This window comes from Zingiber officinale, chromosome 2A (assembly GCF_018446385.1).
Source record: "Zingiber officinale cultivar Zhangliang chromosome 2A, Zo_v1.1, whole genome shotgun sequence".
Classification (NCBI taxonomy): Eukaryota; Viridiplantae; Streptophyta; class Magnoliopsida; order Zingiberales; family Zingiberaceae; genus Zingiber; species Zingiber officinale.
Genome location: NC_055988.1, coordinates 158,505,204 through 158,532,297, shown reverse-complemented (window position 1 = coordinate 158,532,297; position 27,094 = coordinate 158,505,204). Strand labels below are relative to the sequence as shown.

At 37.6% G+C, this 27,094-nt stretch overlaps 2 protein-coding genes across 2 annotated transcripts; both read left to right on the top strand.

Annotated features, from left to right (window-relative positions):
• Window positions 1-6,465: 6,465 nt before the first annotated feature.
• LOC122042896 (uncharacterized protein At4g26450-like) lies at window positions 6,466-21,720 on the top strand. The gene is made up of 4 exons (XM_042603284.1): window positions 6,466-8,413; window positions 8,619-8,805; window positions 8,954-9,002; window positions 21,158-21,720. The coding sequence occupies exons 1-4, from the start codon at window positions 6,507-6,509 to the stop codon at window positions 21,208-21,210; spliced, it is 2,196 nt and encodes a 731-aa protein (XP_042459218.1). The 5' UTR covers window positions 6,466-6,506; the 3' UTR covers window positions 21,211-21,720.
• Window positions 21,721-25,107: 3,387 nt separating this feature from the next.
• Window positions 25,108-25,702, top strand: LOC122042897 (dirigent protein 22-like). The gene has a single exon (XM_042603285.1). The coding sequence runs from the start codon at window positions 25,124-25,126 to the stop codon at window positions 25,673-25,675; it is 552 nt and encodes a 183-aa protein (XP_042459219.1). The 5' UTR covers window positions 25,108-25,123; the 3' UTR covers window positions 25,676-25,702.
• The last annotated feature ends 1,392 nt before the right edge of the window (window positions 25,703-27,094 follow it).

Sequence of the window (27,094 nt, the reverse complement as noted above, 5' to 3'; positions counted from 1 at the left end):
AGGTCAGATAGGGCTCGGTAGCTTGTTCTCTGGACTGGATGGAGTCGGAGAGGGCTCGGTAGCTCGTTCTCTGGACTAGGTCAGAGAGGGCTCGGTAGCTCGTTCTCTGGACCGGACGTGGAAGTCGGAGAGGGCTCGGTAGCTCGTTCTCCGGACTAGGTCAGAGAGGGCTCGGTAGCTCGTTCTCTGGACCGGACGTGGAAGTCGGAGAGGGCTCGGTAGCTCGTTTTCCGGACTAGGTCAGAGAGGGCTCGGTAGCTCGTTCTCTAGATCAGGAAGGTTTTAGGGTTTAAGGCTGGGAAATTTGATCGGTCTGCTGACCGATCCAGTGATACTATGGGTATCTGGATCGGTCTGCTGACCGATCCAGTGATACACTGATTCTCACTGTGGGTCATCTAATCGGTTTGGTGACCGATCAGTAGCCAAACAGAGTGGGAGAAGGAATAAGAGGGATCGGTCTGTGGACTGATCCACCTATGGCCTGATCGGTCCACAAACCGATCAGGGCTCTGCAACCAACTCTCTGTGAGAGTTGGGATCAGTCTGGGACCGATCAGCCTAAGGCCTAATCGGTCCCCTGACCGATCAGATCCGTCCTGGATCGATCAGGGTGGAGCCTGATCGGTCCAGGTCTAGCCGTTGAGTCACAACGGCTAGATTTCTGTGTCTGTGTCTTCTTCTTCGCAGGTTCATATAAATCAAGAGGTGGAGGACCTCTACAAGTGGACTTCTTCTTGCTCCTGCGATCTGAGCTTTGTTGAGCTCTCCACTGCTGAAGCTTCGTGTGAGCTTCCCTCGACTGGACTCCAACTGATCAGTTGCTGCTGTTGTTGCCATCCGTGAAGTGGTTGCTTCATCACCAGTCGACGAGAAGGCAAGAAAACTAGTGTTTTTACATTCATATTGTTCTTGGCTTCTTACTTTATCTTTGTACTCCGATCTTGCTGTTGCAAGAGAGATTGTGGCGAGGTTTCTCCACCCAGAAGGAGTTTTTATTAGCCGATTTTCCGGGTCTCATCCACCGACGGATTGATAGGATTCGTCCACCTTACGGACACGCCGAGGAGTAGGAGTATCATCTCCGAACCTCGTTATATCGTCGCGTTTGAGGTTTGATATTCTCCTGTTTCGTTTCTATCTTTTATTTCCGCTGCGCTAACTAAAATTGTAGGAAGAAACGTGAATTTGGGGTCGGCTATTCACACCCCCCCTCTCTAGCCGCGTCCGAAGGTCCTAACATTAAATACTGTGAGGAACTACAGTACTCTTTAGACTGAGCGTTTTCGCGATTCTTCACAGTGTCTTCTTCTCTTCTTCTCCTCCGAGACGCCGAGATCCCATTCCACAATTCAGATCTGAGAGTTGAAGTCCTTCACCGACGGCGATTGCGAGTTACCGACGTTCATCTTCCGAGGGCAAAGAGTGATCGAGGGAGGTTTCTCGATTGCAATTTGGGTTCTACTCATTGTCGCGATCCTGTTTGAGGGAGGTTTCTCGGACAGCGATCTTCACATCCACCAGAGCTTTGAGGGAGGTTTCTCGGAGTTTCTGATCCTTTTTCAATCTCCATTTCGCAGCAAAACTGGAACGATCTGATCAATTGAACTGGTTTGCAATTCACAGAATCTAAGCTTTGTTTTTCTGCCGATGAGGTTTCCAGTTGGGTGTGAGCTTGAGGGGAGGTTTCTAAGAGCTATGAGCACCTTCTGGAAATAGTTGTAAGCTTGTACATTGCAGTAGGGTGTTTGAGGGGAGGTTTCCAAGAGCACCTCTATTTTCACAGCAGAGTGGAGAATTTTGATCCGGATTTGGATAGTGGAATGTTTTTAGGTTTAGTTTCCTTTATCTTTGAATTGTTGATGTTCATGCTCAGATCTAATGATCTGATATACTTTCGTTGCCATTTTGTTCTGGTTTGAATTCCTTTTGCCATCCAATTTCTGATTTCTTACTTGCAACTCCGATTTCTTTATATTTCTGTAATCAAAACTCATGTTCAGCCACATAATTAGTTTGCAATTAATTTCTGTTTTGCATTAGAGTTCTGATTAATATAAGTTGCTTAGTTTTAGCTATTTAGTTAGCAAGGCTTTTGTTTGGTTCATTGACAGGTTATGACTGTGACTATGTTTACATTTGGAATGCTTATTTTGATATATTGATTGTTACCTCTTATTCAATATTATTTGGTTTGAGCATTCGAGTATAGTTATTGAAATTGATAATCAATGTGATTGGAATGCTAATTTGGCTTCTACAAGTTTGATTGGTGATTGTATTTGTTGTTATTGAATTGTGAATGAAGGAATCCGAATTTCATTGAAGCTAATTTGGTAAGAAAGAATTGGATCATGAATAGAAGTGACTAACTCTTCTTTGATTTTAATAGTGATTTTATTAGATGAAGTCAATTTGTTATGTGAATTAAGTGGAAATGCCTAGTTGACCTTGATGATGAAATAATTCAATTTGAAGCAATTCTAGAGTTTGTACACACTCACTAGTTAACCTTGGCAAAATACGACTTGAGACTCCTTATTACATGTGTTTCATTTAGTTTAATGAGTTTCAATTTTAATTAATTTGGAGCGCCTCGTGACATGCAAAAAGGTCGACACCAAGCTACCTGTCTATATGAAAGTATAGTGAGTATTGTAGTTAGCGATTACCGCTTTGATGATTAAGGCGTCGTCGTGAGCGACCTCCACTCCCTCTAAATCTCGAGGACCGAAACTAATCTCCGATCCCGCTACTACTGGTCTACTACTTCCGGGCTCAATTGGAATCACTGTCAGCCGACCCCCCTGCGATAATTCCTATGTTGCCCCGAGTGGCGTTGTGGCGGTTCTCCACTTCTCGAGCTGAGGGTCGCAACCGCTCAGCTGATGCTCTCTGGCTTTGCGTTGACTGTCGATGCTCTTCAACTGAGGGCCTTTTCTCTTCACAATGCCCTCCTGATCGCCTATAATGGTGACAGTCAGGGGATGGGGAGCGGTGGTGCAATCTTGGTGAGGTCGCTCAGCGAGGCCTCAGCTTGAGATTGTAATAGTTTCTAGTGTTGTGTGTCGCCACCCGATGGAACGAGCAAAAGAGCGGCGTCCATTGTCTTTTGGTGGATCTTCCTCGCTCAGCCTCCACATGATGGACTATGTGTGTACGAGACTCTTGGTGTTGTTGTGTTGCTCCTGCTCGGAGCCCCTTTGGTGGTGGGTTTGAATGGGTTATTCGACGTTCCGGGGTGGTTGTTGGCTCGAGGATCGGTTCCTTCCTTCGAGCCGCCTAAGCCTCTTCAACATTGATGTACTCGATAGCCCACCCGAGTAGGTGATCGAAGTCTCGTGGGGGCTTCTGGATGAGTGACCGAAAGAACTCGCCTTCTAAAAGCCCTTGCCACTTGATTAAATCTTTTAATGTAGGCTCACAAGGCTTCCTTGGGCCTTAAGCGCGAACAGGTTGACATTCTTCCTTTGGAGACAGCGACTACTCATGAATTGTTGTAGGAACGCCGAGCGGAAGCACTTGAAACTGCAGATCTATCCGATCAACAGTCGCTTGAACCACCTCTGTGCTGATCCGAATCGTGGTGAGGAAAACCCAACATTTGACTCCGTCAGTGTACTAATGTAGCGTGGACATATTGACAAACTTGATGAAGTGATTCTTGGGGTTGGTTGCCCCCGTGTACTCTCCAATTGTTAGTGGTGCGTAATGTTGTGGTAGCCGATCGTCCATGATCTCCTGAGAGAGTTGCCTGTTTATCTGTTCGAAAGAATCGTCGAACCTTGATGCTTACCCTTTCGCTTGTCCCAAGTGGGCACATCCTCCGATGAGGATCCTTAGGCCCTATCCATTTGGCCTTGTTCTTCTAAAGGGGTGTGGAACAATGCTCAGTGATAGGGGATCGACATATTCAGTGCATCTCTAAATGTGCCAATCGACTTATTGCTCAGCCTGCGAGCGGCGGGGGTTTTTCGCTCGGCCTCTATGGTCAGCTTGTTGATCGATCGTGAGTTCATTCACCTGGCGATCGACTATTACCTACTGTTGCTCCAACATCTTAGTTGCTTGTGCTTGTATTAGCATTTCCGACTCCTCTTGTATTAATGTCACGGTGGTAAGTCATCCAACATCCTCTATCTCTGCGTTTCGGATTCAAGTGAGATTCCCATAGATGACGCTAAATATGATCTTATCTAGAAACAACGAAGATGATAAGCTGGGGATGTGGCAGTGTAGTTGACGCGGTGAAGACTCCACGTAGCTCTGTAACATAAAAATGTCAATGCCGGGCCGGGAAAGGGTTCCCGGTGTTGGCCCTCCGATGCTTAAGTCAGTCTCCAACGATCTCAAGAAATGGAGAACTGTAGTTAGAGGATGTAAAAGATGAACTTTCACATACTTCTCCCTGTGGATGGGAACCCCCTTTTATAGTGTTCCTATAGTGTTTGTGCACGCGTCCCAATGCATATGCACATTTTCCTACGTGTCCTAGGAAAAGACATGACGAAAAGTGTCTCTGATACCATTCCTTAAGTAGCCATACAATCCTCTGATGTGACAGCATGAAAGCTTCTGAAGTAAGATTTACTTGCTGGACATGCCCTGTTGTCAGCGGTACAGACTCCTAAAATGATATGATAAGATATTTGGCAGGACCCTGCTCGGCTGATTGGTGTTCGCTCGACCGGGGTTCACCCAATCGGTAGTGTCATTAGGCCCGCTGGCTCGTCCCTTTCAGAACTTCCTAACTATCCTCAATTATCTTCATCTGACCGGGCGTGGTGCTCGATCAGCGAGACTAGCGGTTGTTTATTTTTCTTTGTGATTGGAGGACAATTTACCTAGTCGAGAAAGACCCAGCTTACTTGTCTCTCAAGTTGGTACCATTCGCTCGATAGTCTAGGTTCGCTCAGTAGTACTCGGTTCGCTCGGCTGTAGTCGGTCTGCTTAGCGAACCTGGATACCCTACTTAACTTTGTTTTTCATGTCAGCTAGTCTTCTTTGCTTTGACCTATCTTTGGTAGGACCCCTCATCATTACCGGATCAACAACCATAACTAGAGATGACAATGAGTCGGGACTGGGGCAAGTTTGCCATCCCCATTCCCACCCTTGAATTATAGCTCCGTCCCCATCCCTCGTCCCAGCCCAGGTTTTGTTAAATCGGGGAATCTCTATCCCCAATTCCATGGGGATTAAATCCCATTCCCGCATCTATCCCCACTTCAAATGTCCATTGACTTGGCAAAAAGGATTTTAATTTTCAACCTCTTTCGTATTAATATAATAAATCAATTATAAAATTTATTATTATTATTATTATTATTATTATTGTTGTTGTTGTTGTTGTTGTTCTTGGGATAAATTCAGCAATAGGATAACATCCTTATATCCACTCTCGTTTAACCTGTAGGGATTTGAAAAATATCTAAATTGGAACTCTAAAATACTCTCCGAACTCATTTCCATTTCATATTTTTCCCGTGAAACTCCGAACCATAGAAAAAATTATCATCCCTAACTATAACCATACTCTCCAACTGTAATTTTATACCATATTTAGCTTATTATGTTTTTTTATAAAATTGTATCTCTTATAATTTTATCGGAAAATCTCTAATGGATTTAAATTTATCATATTCATTCAACATAATATTTATGTATTTATAGACACTCTTGATTTTGATCATATTTAAAATTTCTAAATTTGGATCCTATATAACTATCAATAAATTTGTGTCAAAATTACTCAAATTTATTAGATTCAATTAAAATTAAAACTTGTAACTATGCCTTGTAATTTTGATTCCATGCCTTAGTTAATCCGCTTGAGTTTTTTTTTTTTTTTTTTTGTTTAAATCAACATTTTCCTAAACGAGACAAATAATAATTTTATAATATTATAAAATATAATAATAATAATAATTTTTAAAATTTTAGATTTACTTTGGTGGTTTAGATGCGTGTCAGATGAGAGAGTATATAAATAAAAAGGTATTTTTGAAAAAAAATACAGAATTTGATAAATTTAAAAAATAAAGTGCGCTATTTAATATTTGTAAAAGTTGAGCATCCTCCACTAGAAAGCTGAACTAGTAACCAACCCCTAAAATTATTTTTCTTCCACCGCCTCCCTCTCCGCCCCACTGGCATAGTGACATATCCCCTAATCAAAAACAAGGGGATCATAAATGAATCATTTATAATTATAACTACGTTGTGATCTCTTTAATTTAGACCGGGATGAATGATCAGAGGTCACTTAAAGACCGCCTTGTTCGGCGCCAGACTGGTCATTTGTCCACCGCCAACGATTTTTAGATAATTTTTAATTATTCATCCCGATATAAACTATAATCTAAAACGATGAACACAAATAGATATCACAATTAACTGCGGCCTAATTACTACCGTAATTCGACCACAATTACAAACGGGTCCAAGGCCTAAAATCGTCCCATAGCCGGAGCCGAGCGTTCTTTTTAATCCCAGATGCGTTTTCCATGAAATCTGGTTCAGGACCGAACGGAATGCAATCCAAGTACCGCAACGCCGGCGATGGATACCGGTCGGGGGCGTCGTTCGGCCGCCACCAGAGGCGCGGAGGCTTCAACCGCAGCTACCCGAAGCCCCACAACCGTCCCGCCACGAAACTGGAAATCCTAATGGAAGCCGGCCGCCTCGCCGCTGAATACCTGGTCTCCAAGGGAGTGTTCCCCTCCAGTGCTTTCCCACGGGACCTCGTAAGCGACGACACCCCGCATGAATTCACTGGCCCCGCGCGAGAAAACCCCATCCCTTCGTCTTTCAATGACTCCCGAGTTCCGGCAATGGAGAGGCTGGGGGACGCCGGTTCTGGCGCTGGCTATGCAAGGAAAAGGTTCAACGATGGTTACGATCGATTTGGGCCGAGGAAGAACTCTAGGGCGCGTCGAACAACGGGGTCCTACAACAGAGGTGATGGTGGTCCGGACTGGGGTAGGGAACGGGCAGGATACAAACCGTGGTTGGAACGGAGTAGAAGCTATTCTGATATGGTGGAAGAGGAAGACGATGATTTTTTGGGCCCAAGATACAACAAAGACCGCCAGAGCGGGCATGAGGAGGTTGGGAGCAGCAGGGTTGCTGGAGATGAACAGCAATCGAAGAATGAAGTGGTGGGCGAAACAGTATCGGAGTCGGAGGACACTGGATCAAAGGCCAGTTCGTATAATACCAGAAAGGATGCCCCCGCCGAGGGGTGTGCTGATGTGAACAGGGCAGACGATGTGATGACCTCAAATCCCGAAGCTGGAGAAGTTAAGAGCTGCGAGAGTGAAGACGTGGGTAATAAGGGTGTTGCGGAGATTTATTTGACCGTGAATCCTGGTGAAGTTGAGGAATGCGGCTCTGTCATTGATCACGGTGATACTCTGTTGAAACTTGGTGGTTCTCCAAAGGTGCCAAGAAGACTGCGGTCATCACTGGCACATAAAAACACTATTTTTCATGCTTCTCCAAAGGTGGGAAACGGGGTTGAATGTGCTTCTGAACGAGAAACTGAAATGGTTTTAGACAAGCTCCCAATTGATGGTTCCCTGAAACAAACCCGAGCATCATTGACCTATAAAAGTTTCCTTGATTATGATCTCAGGAATGAGGGTGTGAATGTGGTCGAAGTTTCTGGTGGAGAAACTGAAACAATTGCAAACAAATTTCCAACCGATAGCATAGTGAAAGATTCACATATACATCACAATGTCAATCCTGAATGTGAAATGCCAGTCAATTTGTCTGATGATGATATCCAGTCCTCCAAGCAATCAATAGAGTCTCAGTGTGATCTTCAACAGAGTCTGCCTTGTTCAAAAATGTCCCTTACTGTAGTAGGTGTAGGTGAGGAAGATAAGGTTACTGAGCAGACTGGTAAAGAGGAACTTAACAAACAAGTTAGTTCACCTCCACCCAATACATCTCAGCAGAATGAGTTTTCTCAGCTTGATGGTGTTACAGAAACACAGTCTAGCCTGTTCATTAAGATGTCATCACAGGACGTAGAAATAACTAAGCCAGGTTATCAACTGAAACCAATCACTGCCCCTTCGGTTTCAATTGTTGATGCCGAAACCATTTTGAAAATAGATGGAGTAAAGTGTAACCAACCAACTTCTTTTAAGATCTTTGACCTCAACCTAATGGAGGCTCCTGATGAAACTGATGTTCATGAGGACCATATGTTGGGTGCTTCCCATACTTCAGCTCTTCCACAGGCATCTGGAAAACAGCTTTCAGTTGATTTCAGCCTGTCAAGAAATAACAGGGCCAATGATACATACGACTCCAACCAACTTTCAGGTGACAGAAAAGCCATTCAAGTAATTGATTTGGAAGAAGACTCCCCAATGGAAGTTAATGATGTTCTGAAATCTAAGTAAGCATTCATTCAACTGAATATTGGACAGTTTTTTGTATGTCATGGTTGGAAGATGTTGGACCTTGGTGCATTATAGAGAGCTATTTCCCTAAATCAGGATATTAGATATCCTATATATTTAATGTTTTCCTCATTGACTTCTAAGGCTTGTCTATATGAAAGGCCACTTGATTAGTCTAACTTCAATTTAATGTCGTTATAGGAATGAAATAATATATCCAGCGGAGAATATTCTAAACCACACAACACATTCAGATGAACTCCCTGTTGTTCAGGATACTTATGGTCTGGTCATTTCTGATTATCTGGAAGCTGATATGAGATGCAGCCAACAAGACCAAGCTGAACTTAATAACCTTCAAGTTGGAATGGGTCTTCATGGTGCAGAGGTAACATTCATTGAATCCTAGTATTGAGATTCAATTATTTTTTTTCTAGTGAACAATGTCACTGTAACTTACATGGTGCAGAAGTATTAAATGCGATGTTGTTACTAATATAAACCTACTTATTATTTTGGTATTTGCCTTCTTATAGGAGTTTGCTGTGGTTGATGATTCAATATATGGATCACTTGGAGATATAGGTTTGTCAAATATTATTTTGTTGTAGTTATTATGATTTCCATGAAAAGGTTATTTATATCTAGAAAACTTGATTTGACCATTAGTTTATTGTGACTTCTTTTTCGTTTGCTTATCAACTGGCATGTTTTATTCACTACTTTACACAATCGCACACACGCACAGGCACGCACGCACGCACACACGCACGCCCACACACACACGTCATATTGTGATTCAAAACCAATATCTTACGTCCATGATTGTCTATCTTCTTGGAATTGATATCCATTCAATTCTAGTTAGTACACTAGGATATGGTAAAGAATTGGAACATGAAAAGTAATAATGCAGACTGAGGGATTTGATTTTTAGAAAGTAGATTTGCAAGAATTTATTGTGATAAGTTTCCATCTTTAGGAGAATAATCAGTTAAAGAAAATCTCTAATGTGGTAATTTTCTTAGTTAGGACCATAGAGAAGTGTTGGTAGAAGTTTATTTAATTTAGTTTCATTTCCTAGTTTATAATTTGATTTATTTTCTATTGTAATTGAGTCCTTTTAGGTATAAGATTATTTCTTACAATATCTTTACTTTTTTTTTCTAATTTTTTTTGGGTTTGTAGCCGTTAAAAGGAACAACAATTCCGCCATGAGATCAATTATATCTATATTAGAGATTATCTAATCCCCATGTCACCTCAATGTAAAGTATTTTGTGAATTTTAATTTACTTTGGTGCTACTTTGATATCTGGTTCTTGATGTTGGTGTTTGACAGTCTACTTTCTCTTACACGATTTCATTCTAATTATTGTGCATGCATCCCACCACATCCCTCAACCATGGTCTACGTCATTCCACTTAGGCACTATCACGAGCATTACTGCCAATGAGCCTAACAAGCAATTCTAAGTCTCTGCTGCAATCTAGTGACTATTTTGATCCTTTTCTCCCTTTACTCACCTTTCCAGTCCATCGTTTCAGATTTATTCCGCCTTATTCATAATTCAAAGCTAGAGCATTCCTTAGGCAAGTTTGCTATGCATACCTGCAATCCATCCTTCATAATTTATAAATTTGCCACTAGATTTGACACAACAAACAACATTTCCTCATCAGATAGTTCCTTTTCATTGTTTGCATATTCAGACTACCCAACACTGCCTGCTCTTGTGATGCCATCCAGTGTTGGAACTACCCATCTCCTTGTGTGAGCCTCAAAGTTGTGCTCATTGTTTTTGTAGCGTTGGAATCAACTCTAGAGATTCAACATGCCTAAATAAGGCTGGCAGAACTCCTTTTCTTTCTCGTAAACAAAGAAATTCTCTCCCTTTTGGCATCAAAGACCTCTCATTTGTGGGATCGAGGTGAGCGAGAGAGAGGAAAGGGGGGGGGGGGGGGGGGGGGGGGGGGGGGTTGAATCGTGCTTTTAAAAAAATTTTAAATCAATCTTAATTTTGAAATAAGAGATTAGTTGAAGTTGAAATGAAAGGCAAGAATAAAATTTACATAGGCATTTAATGTGATTCAGTAACCCCTAGGTTTCTACTCTACGACCTAGTGATGAGTGAATCAGTCCTCGTCAAAAATCATTATAGTTTCTCCTTTCTAAAAATTTTCAGAGGTAGGAAACCTTTACACAATTTTACTAAGTAATACAATGTAAAAGCTAAATAATTTAACAATGAAAGAAAAAGTTGGCGGCCAATAATAATGACAACTTAAATAAAATACCAAAAGAAGAATGCTAAGTTATCTGAAATTAGATCTCTTTGTTGTCTGTGGAAAGCTTCTGAATGATAGAAATAGGAACTTTTGAAGCTTAGTTTGTGTTGATTGAACGACCAACCATCTACTTGGCTGCCACGCGTACTCAACATCTGGGATCAACTGTTGACTTTGTTATCTGGCCTAATTGTAGTGTTCATGTGGTCAATCAACCCGTACAAATTTTACCGAGTCGAGTTTATCCTTCTACTTCGTCAGCTATTGACTTAACATATGGTCGACCATTATTATTCATTTGGTCGATAATCTAGATAATGTCTGTGGCTGGATCTTATCGATAACCATTTCCCATGTCCATATCAACTATTGACTAAGTTATCCTTGTCGACCATTATTGTTCATTTGATCGAATACTTTGTGGGACTTGACTTCTAGTTAACCACTAGACAACATCTAGTCAACAATAGAATTGAACGGAACCAAATAGTTTTCCTTGCAAGTGATTGATTCCTTCAATTTCTTTAACAAATATTCTATATTTCGAAATAAATGTGAAGAAATACATATATTTGAGTGATAATGAACTATTATTGTTCAAGCATGATAACTGATACACTAGCATCATGAAGAAGGTTGAAGCCAATGCCAAAGCAACCTGTATGCTATAATGCGGACTGACAAAAGAAGAACTCAATAGAGTGGGACCCTTCTGGGATCAACACAAACTAAGCTGGATCAAAGGCCAGTTCCCTTTTACCATCTAATTGATTGAACTCAATAGAGCGGGGCCCCAAACCCGTGCAACCAAGATCACCAGAAATTCGTCACGGAGCAAAGTAGCTTAGAGATGACCGAAACGTTATTCCGGTCGGGTAAGAACGTACTATCGAAACTCATCGTTGTATGGAAGAGCAGCCCAGTCCTTCCGAGCGGAGGAGTACTTAGCCGAGCGGCTATCTCGCTCGGCCGATCAGCGGGAACACTGATGTGTCTTTGGATATACTTTTGGGAGATGGTGCCGCCGACACGAGGCATAGTCAACAAGCAGATCGTACAACGGATAAATCGGAGGACATGCCCACGACCAATTGGAGAACTTGTCCATGACCACGTGTCCAGGACCAATTGGAGAACGTGTCCACAAACAATGAGAGAAGTGCTCATGTCTCGAAAAGCGTGCACATCGCCCTCCAGGGTATTATATAAAGGGGGGGTCCGTATATCGGCACAGGTAGGCAATATTCACGGTTTACGCTTGTGTCACTGTTGTTCCGTCTTCTTCTTCGTGCCGGTGACTGACTTGAGCGTCGGAGGACCAACGCCGGGACCCTTTCCTTGGCTCGACACTGATGTTTATTGTACTTGCAGATCGGAGCGTGGTCTATATCCAGTCAACGCAGCAGCCACATCCCCAGCTTTCCGTTTCCACGATTTTCGGACAGGATTAATAACCATGATCATGGCTTGAGAACCAAATCTGGTGAACTAATATGTTACAATATAGTTGACCAAAGTCAATTGACTGTGTAACCACTGCCCGCAATTTAATTAGAATATGTAAGCCATCTTTTTTAGAAACCTATATATACCTTGTCTGCCACCCTATTCCACTGTCCCTTGTTAGTCTATCTGATGCTCAAGAAAGGAAGGCTTATGCATAAAGGACTAACATTGCCAACAATCAAGTTGTTAAGCTTGGTCCCTTCTCTTTGGATTTCATTTGTCCAACTCTATTTGGGTTAAGTTTGACCATCTTCTAAGAGTAGAAAAAAAATTAAGGGTTATTTGGCCTATGATTTTTTTTTCCCAATTCTTCATTTCAAAGAAATGAAGAATGCGTAAACAATTTTGTTGCTTTATATAAAAACTAGTTTGGTTTAATAATATTGAATTATTCCAAGTGATAGAAATAATGAGAATTTATTTGCTTGATTATTAATTTTTATTGTTATAATAACAACAATAACAATTAAAATTATAATAATAAAACAATTAAAATAATAATAATAATTAAACCATTCAATAATAATACAAAATTAAATAATAATAATAATAATAAATTAAATAATAATAAAAACATTAAATAATAATAATTTATTTGTATAAATTTATCATTTTTAGTTTTCCATTTTAAAAATAGAGATGAGTTCACGATATAAAATATCGTATCAGTTTGCATTGACATAATATACCATCTTCCTCGTTGACTGACATTGGCACAGAGTCGCGACCTCGTGAGGTCTTGGAGGTAGTCGCAACCTTGTGACGACCTTGCAAGGTCACAAAGATAGTTGTAACCTTGCAGTTGCCATTGTGAGGCCGTGTCATTTTTAAATTTTTTTTAGAAAGTTAATTTCAGTTCCTTTCCTTATTACTTTTTCTCTCTTAATTTTTTTCCTCCATCCATTACCTGCATCACTATTATTTCTTTCTTTTCTTCATCCGTCCATGAGAGTAAACATAGAGAAAAAAAAACCGCTTTAGCTCTTTAAGGATGGTTAATTTTTTTCTCGTCTTTATCTATCCACGAGATAAATAGAGAAAAAAAACTCTTAAAGCATATTAACTTTTTTCCTTTAAATAGCAAAAAAATCTCTTTAAGATGGAGGAAACAAATTGCTAACCTTATAAAATATAATATTATGAATTAAATTATTATATATAAAAATTTGATTTTATTTTAAAATGTTCAAAATAAATCGAAATCTACTTGTTGGACTTCAACTTATCCTAAATTGACTTTTACTCCATAAACATTAAATATTTCATGAAATAATATTAAAACTTGAACTTAACATTCAATATCTCAAATATAATTCAATAATAAACATATAATAATCAAATATTAATGAAAATATTTTTAATCAATATATTTATATTTAAAAAGTACCCAAATTGTATCACGGTTTGAAATTTTAAACTTTGGATGAGATTTAGAAAATTACTTTTGTTTGTTCTCTATGTTTCTAGTGCTATGTTGTTTGTCTTCTCCTATTTTAGAAACTCATTAAAGAAATAAAAAATTTCGGTTTATAGGAAAAAATTGAAAACTTAGAACTAGCTTACAATGGCCCAATCAAATAGGGTTGGAGTGGTGCACTTTATCCTTTTGGCTTTTTTAAGACTTAACACAATATTTAGTACTAAAGGAGCGATACACAATATATAGTGGTAACGGTAGAGATTATGAAAGTCTTGCTTGGATCTGATCCAAGTCTAATTTCAAATAGAGGCTTGAGCTACAGGAATTTCAACAATTAATTAACTCATACCGTCTGATTGAATTCACATTCTTTCTTTTTAAAATAGTGTTATTTAATTTGTTAATTTATTCTTCTTACAAAATCCTTGTATATCATTTACCTTATTTATAAAAAAAGTCTATATTATGACTAAATTATCATGATAGCTTAATTTCTTGTTCCTTTATATATCATCCATTATATTTTTGCTTGTATAATAGATTCATTACCTATCATATTACATTTATCGTGTTTTAGTTTGTCAATATGCTTAGATTGTTATGATGAGAGGAAACAATAATATTATTTGATAAAGGAAAATTTAAGAGGAAGAGTTGTAATCCTAGCGGATGGAAATTGAAAATTATATTAAATCAAAACTACTCCAATACATGGATCGTAGTTGTGAGATCGGGAGAGATGCCGATGATGGGGTTGAAGTGTAATTTATCATAATTAACAAATGCAATGGAAATTAAGTCTTTTTTAGTTTTTGAGAAAATACAATAGAAATTAAATATTTTCAAGTTCTTGAAAAATACAACAAAAATAGTTCATATGGTTTTTTGAAAAATATGCACAAAGGAAGTATTGAATTAGACAGATTTGTGCGAGTACAGAAGGTCTAGTGTGAAAAGAAAAGTAGATGTAACTATTTACATAGTTTGGAATCATGGCCTACTCCACGATCTATGCACTCGTATGGTGAGTCACCCCTAGAAGATCCATTATATTTTCTCTTTTTTAAAGGTGGAAAAACCTTTTACAAATCCCAACAACATATAAATACAAAGATGATGAGAATATGAAGCTTAAAGTTAGAGAAACCTTAAGCTTAAAAATTGAAATGAGAAAAATAACTGTAATAGTACAACAAAAAACTATGAAACTTGAAAAGAACGACAATGGAGAGCTAAGAGTCGCATAATTCTTAGATGGAACACTTGTTGTTTCTTTTTTTGGATAAGTAAAAGTGGTATATCATCTATCCAAAATGTACAAAATGAGGTTTTAGGTTCTATTCATATCTGATGTAGTATCAAATCTGAATAGATACCTAAAGACCTATATCTGCGCACTCCTGAATATTCTTTCTACATCTAACTAACCCTCACCAAAAAAATTACGACTTCGGGCCCTCCGCACATAATGTGTCAGCGATGATAAAGCTAAATGATGAACCTTTGTCGCCATCCTGCTCCCTCTATAATACCATCCAAAGACACGGATTGTCCTCCGGTAGGTAGACATCTCTAGATGCATATGCCGCGAACCTCAAATCCTCCGTCATAGGTCTACGATCGGGGGGCACTGGAAGAATAGATGCTCATGTGTCTCTAGCACTTGTCCACAAAACATGCATTGTCGATCCTCCTGATACTCCTGTTGGTTTTTGGTAGGGAGCCTCTGCTGTGCAAGCATCTAGAAAGTGACTGCATGACTTCGTTGAATGTAAGACTTCCACACTGTCCGTGCCTATGGCACTTGGGACTAGGACTTCAGAAGAAATCATAAGCCTAGGTGACTCTGTCATCTTGTGAAAACCACTTTACCAGTCTCCATCTAGTCACCTTAGGTGACCCAGCAGCCTCAAGGATGAGATCTCATATGTGTTGTAAATACTTGATCAACGGGGAATCTGAATGAATTGCTTGCCTGGACCACAAATCAATGAGACTCATGTAGGTATGATGTACTCATTTAATCCATAATACATCCTCCTTTTCTTGAATCCTCCAAAGAACCTTAGCTAGGAGGGCTAGGTTCCACGCCTGTAAGTCTCTGAATGCGCCCTCAGTTTTTGGTCTACACATATCTGCCCAAGACCTTAGAGGGTGCTTGGACGTCCACATGAAAAAACGATATATGCTATAGATATAGTCGATGATATGTAGCGGCATAATAGAAACCTAGAAGCACTCGACTCTATGAAGTACTAAAGTAATAAGCTGCACCTTGCCTGCATAAGACAATGTCCTTCTTGGCGAGGCGTTGATCAATCAGATCAGAGAATCAGTTAGCGGGCTATAATTAGATATCCATAGGCATTGTGTAGCTTGTGGAACCCTTGAAATAATTGAAAGGCATAGTGCTTTCCTGGAAACTTGCGATGGATAGAAGCCTACTTTGTGTCATATCATCAACTCCAGTGAGGTAAATATTGGACTTCAAGCGATTAACTTGAAGTCCAGAAGTAGAACCAAAGTCCTGTAAATATGTGATCAATGTGCCTACTGAAGTTGTATCACCCCGACTGAAAAGAAGGAGATCATTTGCATAAGTTACATGAGTCACTCTGAGGTGCCCGCACTGTGGGTGGAAGCTGAAACTAGGCCGTATCGTACTCTGCTGCAACTGCCTCCTAAAGATCTTAATGCAGATCTCAAACATGTATGGTGATAGAGGCCGACCAACCTTTGAGGTTAATTTACTCAATGCTCTGTCCAGCACTCCAAAGGCAGATTACGGATTTGCATCCAGATTGGGAGTCGTTGAAGTTCCTCTGGTCAAAAGAAAAGGCAGTGGTTTCAGATACAACGGACAACCATACGCAACATAGGGCCCTCCTCTTAGGACACAATCACAATTGGTGAAATTTGAATACAAGCCATATAATCCTATGAACCTGGATGTCATACTGCACCTTCCAACAGTTGGCCATTGCCTTGATTGTTGGCCATCAAGGGAATCACCCAACAAACCGCCAAATCAAGCAAGCACCCATTGCATCCGCAATCGAGTCCACATCTCCCTCTACAAGTGCAACATGGTCAGTATTCGATAGGATAAATTTCAAGGCATTATCCTGTGAGAATAGCCTGTTGGTGGAGAACAAATCAATCCATTTTCGTCTTCCTCCATCTCCCTCTAGTTGCGCCTCCACCAATTGACCATCTGTAGGAGTAGCTTGGTCCTGTTGCTCTAGATTGGAGGGTCGATTTTGCTCTGCACTCGGAGTCCTGTTTGTTTGGGTTGCCAGCTTCTAGCATTGGACTCTGCTGGCTTCTCAGCTTGCGCCTGTGTGCTGCTGCCTTGCCATACTTACGGCGGGTCGCTCAAGCCGAAAAACTACTGCCTAAGCCTGACAGCCTTGGTTTTCACACTGTTACACCTAGTAAGTGAGGTCACATGCACTGATGGTACTAGTCAGCCCCACCAATCCAAAGCCAACTCAGGGAGAAGGGCTGAGGTGGCTCGTCTTCCCCAGCATCCCTCTCATTAGCTTGCCATTGCCTTCCCTCTAGAGAGAAGGGAGAGCTTCTCTCTCTAACCGGAACATTTGTTGTTTCTTGATTATTATTTGAGTTGCTTTTGCTTGTTAGATATTGAGTGAGATTGGTTATTATCAATTAAATTCAAGGGATTAAACACCATGTCATGTCGGTCTTCATGGGAGATTTCATTCTACTTGCGGACTAGAACTGGCACGGTGTTGGGAGACATCTGTAAGGTCACGGAGACAACCACGAGGCCACAAAGATAGTAATGACCTCAAGTGTCCTCCGTGAGATCGTAACGCCTACTGTGAGGTTAATTTTTTTTAACCTCTTTAATAATAATAATAATAATAATATTATTATTATTATTATTATTATTATTATTATTTGAAGGGGAGTCTTGACGTAAAGGTAAAGTTATTACTTTGTGACCTAAAGGTTATGGGTTTGAATCCTAAAAACAGTTTCTTGCAAAAAGCAGGGTAAGACTGTGTACAATAGATCCTTTCTTGGGACCCGCAAGGCGGGAGTTCTATGACCGGGCTACCTTTTTTTAATTAATAATATATTTTTTTTCTATCTATCCATAAAAAAATCTCTTTTAAAGGTGGTTAATTTTTCTCTCTATTTATCTACAAAATAAACAAAAAAACCCTTTTTAGGATAGAGAAAAATAGATTATTTAAATAATAATAATAACATATAATATAATTTTTAATCTTATAAAATATTCTATGAACTAAATTATTATATATAATTTAGTTTAATTTTAAATTGATTTAAAAATTTAAATCTAATTTAAATTAGATTAACCTGACTGTGCATGTTTACTTGGTGGTTTTAACTAATTTTAAATTAGCTTTTACTCAATAAGTATTTAACATTTTATGAGATAATATCAAAATTTGAACTCAACTTACAATATCTCAAAGGTAACTCAATAATAAATATCTATAATAATCAAATATTAATAACTATTTTAAATTAATATATTGATATTTAAAAAAAATTGAAACCGTATCTGCACGACACAATATGGTGCTTAAATCATATCGATCCGATTATAAATAAAAACTTTAACACGACTCGAAATTTTAAACATTGGTTGAATTCACTAATTTTGGAATTTCTCACTGCATCTACTCAACTGCTTCTATGGCATCAATCAATTGTGTAAACTTTACTCGACTCAATCTACATACTAAATAGAATTATTTGCTGTTGTACCAATCAATTGAACTAGATCTATTTGTGACCAATTTCCTTGGTTCAGATTGTGTCATTTGCTAATGACTATGTCATTAATGGATTGCCGACTAATATAGATGCGAGCTTATCCTCGACCAAATTCTTTGATGACTTTGATAGATCATCTTCAGTTAACTGCAAGTCATAACTTTTAACTTTTTCAAATGATATTCTGGTTAACAATTATAATAATATGAATTTGAGTAATAAATTGACTAAATTTATGATTTAGTCGACTCAAATTGGAATAAATATTGTTTTGTCGCAAATCTTAGTTAACTATACAAATAAATTGACTAACCCATTGACTTTGACTTTGAAACACATATATTTTGGTCATAGCATCACTTAAATAAGAAAATTACTCTCACATCTCACATGCTTAGAGATTACCTCTTGCACTTTTTCCATACCAAGTATTTAGTTATCTTTAACCACTTCTCGTCTACCAAGCGATCTTGCCACCAAGTCTTCATTCGCTAGGTATCCAATTTACCTTGACATACTAGAATTTCATTTACTAACACCTATTAGACTTCCAAGTCGGCTAGCAATTGTGCGACTTTCTTTGCCAAATGTGTTGCTACAATTATGCATTAAGTGGTTGAGTCTAACCATATTGCTACATGGCTTTGATTTAATTTATAAAGGTTTAAAGTTAGATTTATATTATTGTATTCATGCCCTTTGTTCCTTTGTTCCTTTGTTAAGTTTGTAGGTGCAAGGTTTCCTGATACTAACATTGCAAGTACAATGGGAGAATCAAATAGGAGTTGATAGAAATCCAAGTGGGTCGAGGACAATCAGACATTAGACAAAGGAAGTTCCATAGGCGCGGGTAGATTTGGAAGTTCAATAAGTGTTGACAGATAAAGTCCATATAGGTTAAGGTGGACACATACCTAGTGGATGAAGGAAGACCTGGAGGCGAGGTCTCTTGGTAGACAAGAAATCCCAGTAGGTCAATGACAACGGGATGCTTGACATGGAAAAAGTCCATGAGGTAATCTCTTAGCATGTAAGTAATAAATATGATATCATTTGAAGAAGTTGAAGGTTATCACTTGGAGTCGATTGAAGATGACAAATTAGTCTAATGGTAAAATAGTAGTCAGTGTTCGGTTAAGGATAAACTCATATCTATATCAATTGACTAATGGTAAAAGGATGATCAATTGATGACACAATCAAATGACAAAATTTAGTCAACTAATGCAAAGCAATTTAAATTCAAGTGAACCGGACGTGATCCAAAAGGATGCATCAATGTATGATTTCGTTTAATCGACTAACAAGTAGATTTAGTTGATTGAAAATGAGCCCAATCATAAGAAAATGTGTACATCTAACAAAATGAGGTGGCGGAGAATAAAAAACTGAGCCCAACAAGACGTAGCTAGGTTTATGTTGAATGAATACTCACTACCTATTACTTTTGTGCCGAGATAATAAATCTCGCATGTTATATTGAAAAGAAAGTTTACTTGCATGGCATTTTAGGAGAAACTCTATGAATTTTGGTTTGAGAAATTTCTACAATAACTTGGATTTTTTTTTTTTTTGGCTTAGGCAGAAGAGGGTCTCTGATACCGATTAATAAGCAAATGATAATTGAAATCTTGTAGTAGATTGATAGATTTTCTTAAAGTAACAAATCTAATAAAAGGTCACCACCAAGTTTAACTTCACTAACAGATACAGAAATTCACCATCATCAGGATGCATAAACTCAGATAGAGACCCAAACTAGACATCATGCAAGGATAAATCTAAGAGATACATAGAATAGAAGAGGAAACTCAAAGATTTTCTGAATTAACCGTCAAGTCTAAACTTTTTTCTTACTGCAAACAGCAAAATAAATACTAGTGTATAAAACATCCCTCCATGTTTTGGGAAGTACGAAATTTATAGATTCACTATTGATAACTAACGTTTTTAATGCTTTCCTTGGTAAAGAAGATAAAGCTGAACAACATAACTTTTCCTTGAAAATACAAAATCTGCTAAAAAAGTTAACTGGTTGATTTATTACTGATAATTAAACTCTTTAATACTTTTGGTCAAGAACATAAGCTGAATTAATTCTCCCTTTGAATTTGCACACTAGACCACCTATTAAAGGAACAGCAATAACTTTTCCTTAACTCTTTAGCATTCATTTGGCTTATGGACTGTAAATAATACAGTAGGGTCAGCGAGATTCACAAAACCTGAATGCAGCACATTAAGCACTCCTTTGTCAATCTCCCTGGGTTAGAAAACCTTATCCTCAAGTGCTCATTTGTTCCATGATAAGTACTTAAATCAGCCACATTACACATTGGAGACACTCCATAACCTTCAGGGGCTCGATCTCAAGCATTTCTTGCCAATTTTCTTGAGCACCTTAAATGGACCATCAGCCTTGGTTTCAATTTACCAAATTACCAAAGTATGATTTCCAATGACCGATAAATAGATTGAATCAAGTTCACACCTTGCAAGTCATACACATCCTGAGTTTTTCCATAGTAATACTGGATTAATGTGCTTTATACCCTGATAAGATATCAATATATTGATCTGTATTCATGGTTGCTGTTTCTTAATTAATTACTGCCTGTGTGGCTGTACTTCTCAATCATCAAATTGGTTATGAATATTAAGTTCAGTAGGTAAATTAGACCATCTCTTGATAGCTTTAAATTATAACTACTGAAAAATTTGTGTCTTTCTGAGCAAAATTTTGTATTCTCAGGATTTATTGATGTGTGGGACCAGCCACCACAGGATTATGAGAAGTTCTTTTGACATTTCAATTGCATCCTAATTCTATTAAAAGGTTGCCCAGTTCCATTGGAAACAGTTAGGCAATTAAAACTTCTCACTGTTGTATTATTAATAGTTGCAAGAATCAATTTGGTCACAGCCGTAAAAGACAATTGATCATATATGATGCTGTCTATTTGGTGAAATCCTTGCCCTATGCCATTTCTTATAATTATTATTATAAGAAATAAGAGGCCGGATTATGATCCTTGTGTGAATCAAGGTATTGACTATTTATGATTTCCAGCATTGGCCATGCATATGAACACGGGCACTGCAGTGGGTTCATCAAATGGGGCATTATGAAATGGAAATTTGGGATTCAATATGAAGTGCCTGAAATATACAAGCGAACAGAATTATTTTATTCATTTGTAACTTCAGAAGTTGAAACTGGTTTTACAAGGCTAAAGTGAGTTATATAATTTTTTTGGTTAATGCATGTTTACCGATTATGAAATAGAAATGATCTCAATTTTCTTTTAGAATTTACTACTGAATGTATTTAAACCGAGTTAATTGCGTAGCTTTGCCTAAATCTGCAACATATACAGAACAGTAAGTTTATTCAACTCTATTTTCGTTTTTAGGCATGATGATTTTTGTTGCCTAGTTTAAACTGCCTTCATTATGCACTTCCATTTTAGAATGATAAAATTCTCAAAGGATGTCAGTTTTCATTTATGCTTAGCGGACATCTTATTCTTTTATTTAACCAAAATATGTCTTTTAGCAAAAAAAAATTATATATACCTCATATGCCTATCTGATTAGGCTTGAACTATTATGCATGTATTGCGCAATAATAGAAGTAAACACTAACATAATTTTTTTAACCTTATTTTGAACTTTAATTTTCATTCCATCACCTATAACCAGAGCCGTTTATTTGGATTGAGTTATTGGATTGATCTACATTGTTAAACAATTTAAGTGGGTTAAATTATAATTTTATCAATCCATTTTAAATGGGTCCAGGCATATAACCCGCCTAAGCTCGTGGTTCGTGAAAGTCAGCTTGTGGACTTAGGTTGGTTCATGGGTTGAGATTTTTTTTTTCTTCCAAAATTTAAAATTAAAGTGTAAAAACTCAATGAGCTTGTGAGTTTGATATACCTAAATTGTAATCCAAATTTAAAAATTTTATTTTAAAATTTGTTTTGATAGGCTTGTGGGCTTACCTGTTTAAATCGTAATCCAAATTTAAAAATTTCAATCTTATATATATATATATATATATATATATATATATATATATATATTTATTTATTTATTTATTTATTTGATGGCCTCATGGGTTCGATTGTTTAACCCGTAATCTGCCTTGAGTTGGGTTGGAAATTTTCTAGTCCATTAAGATGATGGGTTGGCCACCCCGTCTTGCCATATGATCGCCCGTTTGAGAACACTACCTATGAAATGGATTATGAACAATAGCAACCATTATGTATGACATATAAAAGTGTATAGAATAATAAATGAAAATATTAGAGATAAATTCAGAGTTATATTTATTAAGAGAACATTCAGAAAGATACGTTTAAGATGATATGAATATGTACTCGGGTGATCAATAAATACTCCAGTTAGATGATGTGAAACTATAATAAATATGTACATCAAATGAGTATTGGTTAATAATAATAAAATAAGATTTTTTTTAAAAAAAAATATAGATGATAATATAGTAGAGGATAGAGCCTAATGGTTTGAGCTATTAGACGGATAGACTCGTGGTGGGGCACATCGGCCCATGGCAGATTGACCATTTGGTGGGGTGGGTTGACTCCCATCTTGACGAGTTGGGAAATCACTAATCAAATTCAAGGTGAATTGTGGATTAGGCGGGTCAATCCACGAGCCCATCATAAAATTAAAAAAAATGAAATTATATATATAATAAATTAAAATTTATAAATTTGACTTATGAATTAGATGAGCTAAACTCACAATTTAGTACATAGATGTGATGATGCCAAATATCTTTATATTCAAAGTTCAATTGGAGGTTTGAATTTCGCATTCTTAATTGATGGTATGTATTTCCAAGCGTTTGTTTTTGTTTTGTTTTTTTTTTTTTACAATTATTCTTTGTTTGATTTGGGTGTTGGAGGAGTCCGGTCCAATTCAAATTAAAGTCCTGTCTTCAAAGTTCTTGAATTTTCTATTTTAATTTTAAGTTTTAGGAATTTTTTTGTCCTCAACTTGTGGGTCAACCCAAGCTCATCGTGGGCTAACCCATGCGGATCGTGGGCCCAAGTGAGTGGACCCATCTGGATCTGTGTTTAAATCGGTTGATAAAATTTCAGCCTAATCTGTATGAATTGTTTGACAGGATGGACCAATCCAATGGGTCCAACTCAAATTGATAGCTCTACTAATGGTGCATAATGATTCATAATCAATTTCATTTAGTGGGATAAAACTTGATTACTATTGCATTCCATCACCTATGACTCTAGGCATGTTCCCCTGCACATTTTCTATTAGATAGAATGTTGAAAATAGAGGGGAGGGGGTGTGAATAATCTTTCCTCAAATTATACATGAAGATATACAAACAATTGTAGCAAAGGTGAAATCCGCTATCTCAATGGCCCCACACGGTCGATCTCATAGCCATCTATGAGGAGGTACATTCGACCCTTTTATGATTATTGACAATGAGTTTATGTTAGGTTCATTACTGTGTTTAAAATGCGCATGAAATTTTTTAGGACTTGGGCAAATCACATGGAGCCTTGGCACGTTCAAGGAACTTGATGGCTCGATGGTTAAGGTTCATGGATTATTTTGTGTAACGGATTGACGGAGGCGCTATAGTCAGCAAATTGTCTTTTTCCATATGAATTATTTTGTATAGAAATTTATTTTCTTATTTACTAATTTATGATGGGCTAAATTAGAAATAAGAAAAGTTTATAACTTTTCAGATATAAATATTATCTTAATTCATATATATGTAACCCTAATTTTACTTACAGCCCATTATCATAAAATTCTAGGAGGATGCCTATTAATATGAATGATTTCAATAAGATTAAATATCTATCGTTATAGATTTAGATATATTATTGTTCATTATATATTTTGATATGACATAGAGGACTTTGAATTTAGATTTCTATTATATGATTATTATTGGTTATTGAATTTTCTCTTTTTTATATACACAGAGAAATGGTATCGTTGCACATTTTATGTTATATATATCTTACTATCTTACTATTTTATTAAAAATCTTTCCCCTTTACTAACTAATTTTGGTGAAGCCGAAAATGTATTTACGTTAATGTCCTTTTTTCTATTTACACTAAAAATAATTCCAAGGTTTATTAGTAATTCCACAAGCGAAACAATCAGTGATCTAGAGTTCGAGACTGAGCTACAACGTATTATTATGAATTTTTCTCATCATTAATTTTCTCTGATTATTTTATATAAAAGAAATATAGTTCTCTTTAGTCCCATATCTTAAAATTGACAATACTATGATAAAAAAAACTTCTATAAATATTTTAGACCGATGTTAAAAAATATATTTTTCTTAATTTTTTTTACTAAGACAAGTATAATATTAAATTAAAATAATTTTTTACATAGGAAAACCCGTTAAACCCCATTTTAACACGTGTGCACGATCACACTTGTATATATATATATATATATATATATATATATATATATATATATTCACTTTTTAAAACCTAAACTCTACCCGAATACTTTCATAATCACTTATTCAATAAATAAATGTAAATCACAGGTCATACCAGATCATTACACCAGCCACCATTATTTTGCAAGGTTGGTGGTCTGCCCCATCTTCCCAGTGCTAACTCTTTTATATTAATGATGATTTGAGAAGCGCGTACACTAGTACAATATTGCAATCATGTGCATGAGGATGACTCTCCTGCTTCTTCTCACGGTTACGAGTCTCCTTCCCACGATCTTCTCGGCCGATGGAAGCAGCAAAGCGGAGAACGTGACCCATCTCCACTTCTTCTTCCACGACGTCCTCAGCGGCCGCAACGCCACCGCCGTCAGAATAACTAACCCTGTCACGTCACCATCGGGGACGGGGACGGGGACGTTGTTCGGCTTGGTGACGATGATGGACGACCTGCTGACGGAGGGGCCGGATCCTTCTTCGCAGGCCGTGGGCCGGGCTCAGGGCTTCTACGCTTCGGCAGACCTCACCGAGCTAGCCTTCCTCCAACCCATGAACCTCGTCTTCACCGCCGGAAAATATAATGGCAGCGTCCTCACCGTGCAGGGCCGGAACGCTCCTTTCCATGAGATGCGCGAGATGCCGGTTGTCGGCGGGAGCGGCCTCTTTCGATTCGCCCGCGGCTACGCGCAGGCGCATACGCACACATTATCTGCCAACGGGGATGCCATTGTCGAGTACAATGTGTATGTCATGCACTTTTCTCAAAAGTAATAACGTTGAGGTGATGGATTTTCTTTAGTTGACATCGTCTATTTAATTTACGCCGATGTATTTTAAGGATGATTGACCTAATTGTCTATTAAAAAAATTCATCCGTTAATTTATTAAAATTATAATTTAATTTGAGAAATTAAAAATATATCTTAGAACATCTTCAATGGGATATTAAATGGGCATTATAATATCTATTTAATACCCCCTCTCTATTATGAATGGATATTATAATGCACACTCACAAAGAGATGAGAAAGAGTGTTCAAAGGTTTGGACATCTTTAAACACACACTCTCTCTCAATTTTTATTTTATTTTTATTTTTTTTAAATATAAAATTTTAATATTATTTAAAAAAATAGTAAAAGAGATGAGTGAGTGGACGGTGTGATCCATAAATAATGAGTCTTAATGTTAAAAGGGATGTGAATGAAAGAGATATGTTGTTATAATGAGACAGTGAACCTCATACTTTTTGATAAGATGGTGGATATTATAACGAATTAGCGTTGCGGATGTTCTTACTGTTATGCCATTGCCACGGGACATTATTGCTATGTTCAATTGGACTCTATCAATTTTACTTAAGACAGAGTTTAATTTTTTGGGAGTGATAATAAAAAAATTTAGAGATAAATTATTTTTACTGTCACTCTATAAAATTATACATGAGGTTTTCACTTCAATTCTTATAAAATAATTGGATCCTTTTGTTCGAAAATTTTAAAATTCAGAATTAAAATCAAGACATAATACTATTAACAATAATATGAAAGAAATTTTTTATAATTAAAATCAATAAAGTCTTCAACAATATTTTAAAAATTAAATAATTTAACAATTTTATTAATTAAAAAAGATTTATTATTTTCAATATAAAATTTTAATTAGATTTTTGTATTTCAAAAACTAAGAAAATTGGATTTTATATAAAAAATTATTTTTTAAAAAATTAATATAATTTTTTTAAAAATATTAAAAATCTAAATATATTTTTTTTAGAGAATGGTTGAGATAGCTGACAGCCTGGTCGTCCATCATCGTCGTCCATCATCGTCACCATGCCCAAGAATGTCGCCGTCCCGTCCCCGCTGGCGACGTCACCGGGTCAGTGATGCGGACGGCGGTAGCGTTGCGGCCGCTGACGACGTCGTGGAAGAATTAAGAAGTGGAGGTGGGACACGTTCTCCGCTTTGCTGCTGCCATTGGCCGAGAAGATCGTGGGAAGGAGACTCATAACCGAGGTGAGAAGAAGCAGGGGGAGTCATCCTCATGCACATGGTACGCGCTTATCAAATCATCATTAATGTAATGGCGTTAGCTTGTGGAAGATGGGGGTAGCCTACCAAGCTTGCAAAATAATTGTAGCCTGCTACTGAGCTAGGTGCTAGAAAATGATTTACTATTTAAAAATAGA

What these genes read in the sequence shown, in the direction of transcription:
- LOC122042896 (XM_042603284.1), top strand. Translation starts at nt 6,507, where the DNA reads ATGAAATCTGGTTCAGGACCGAACGGAATGCAATCCAAGTACCGCAAC. An exon ending in TGGGTCTTCATGGTGCAGAG is followed by an intron (nt 8,806 to 8,953) that starts GTAACATTCATT and finishes GCCTTCTTATAG; the next exon opens with GAGTTTGCTGTGGTTGATGA. An exon ending in TGGATCACTTGGAGATATAG is followed by an intron (nt 9,003 to 21,157) that starts GTTTGTCAAATA and finishes TTGTATTCTCAG; the next exon opens with GATTTATTGATGTGTGGGAC.
- LOC122042897 (XM_042603285.1), top strand. Translation starts at nt 25,124, where the DNA reads ATGTGCATGAGGATGACTCTCCTGCTTCTTCTCACGGTTACGAGTCTC.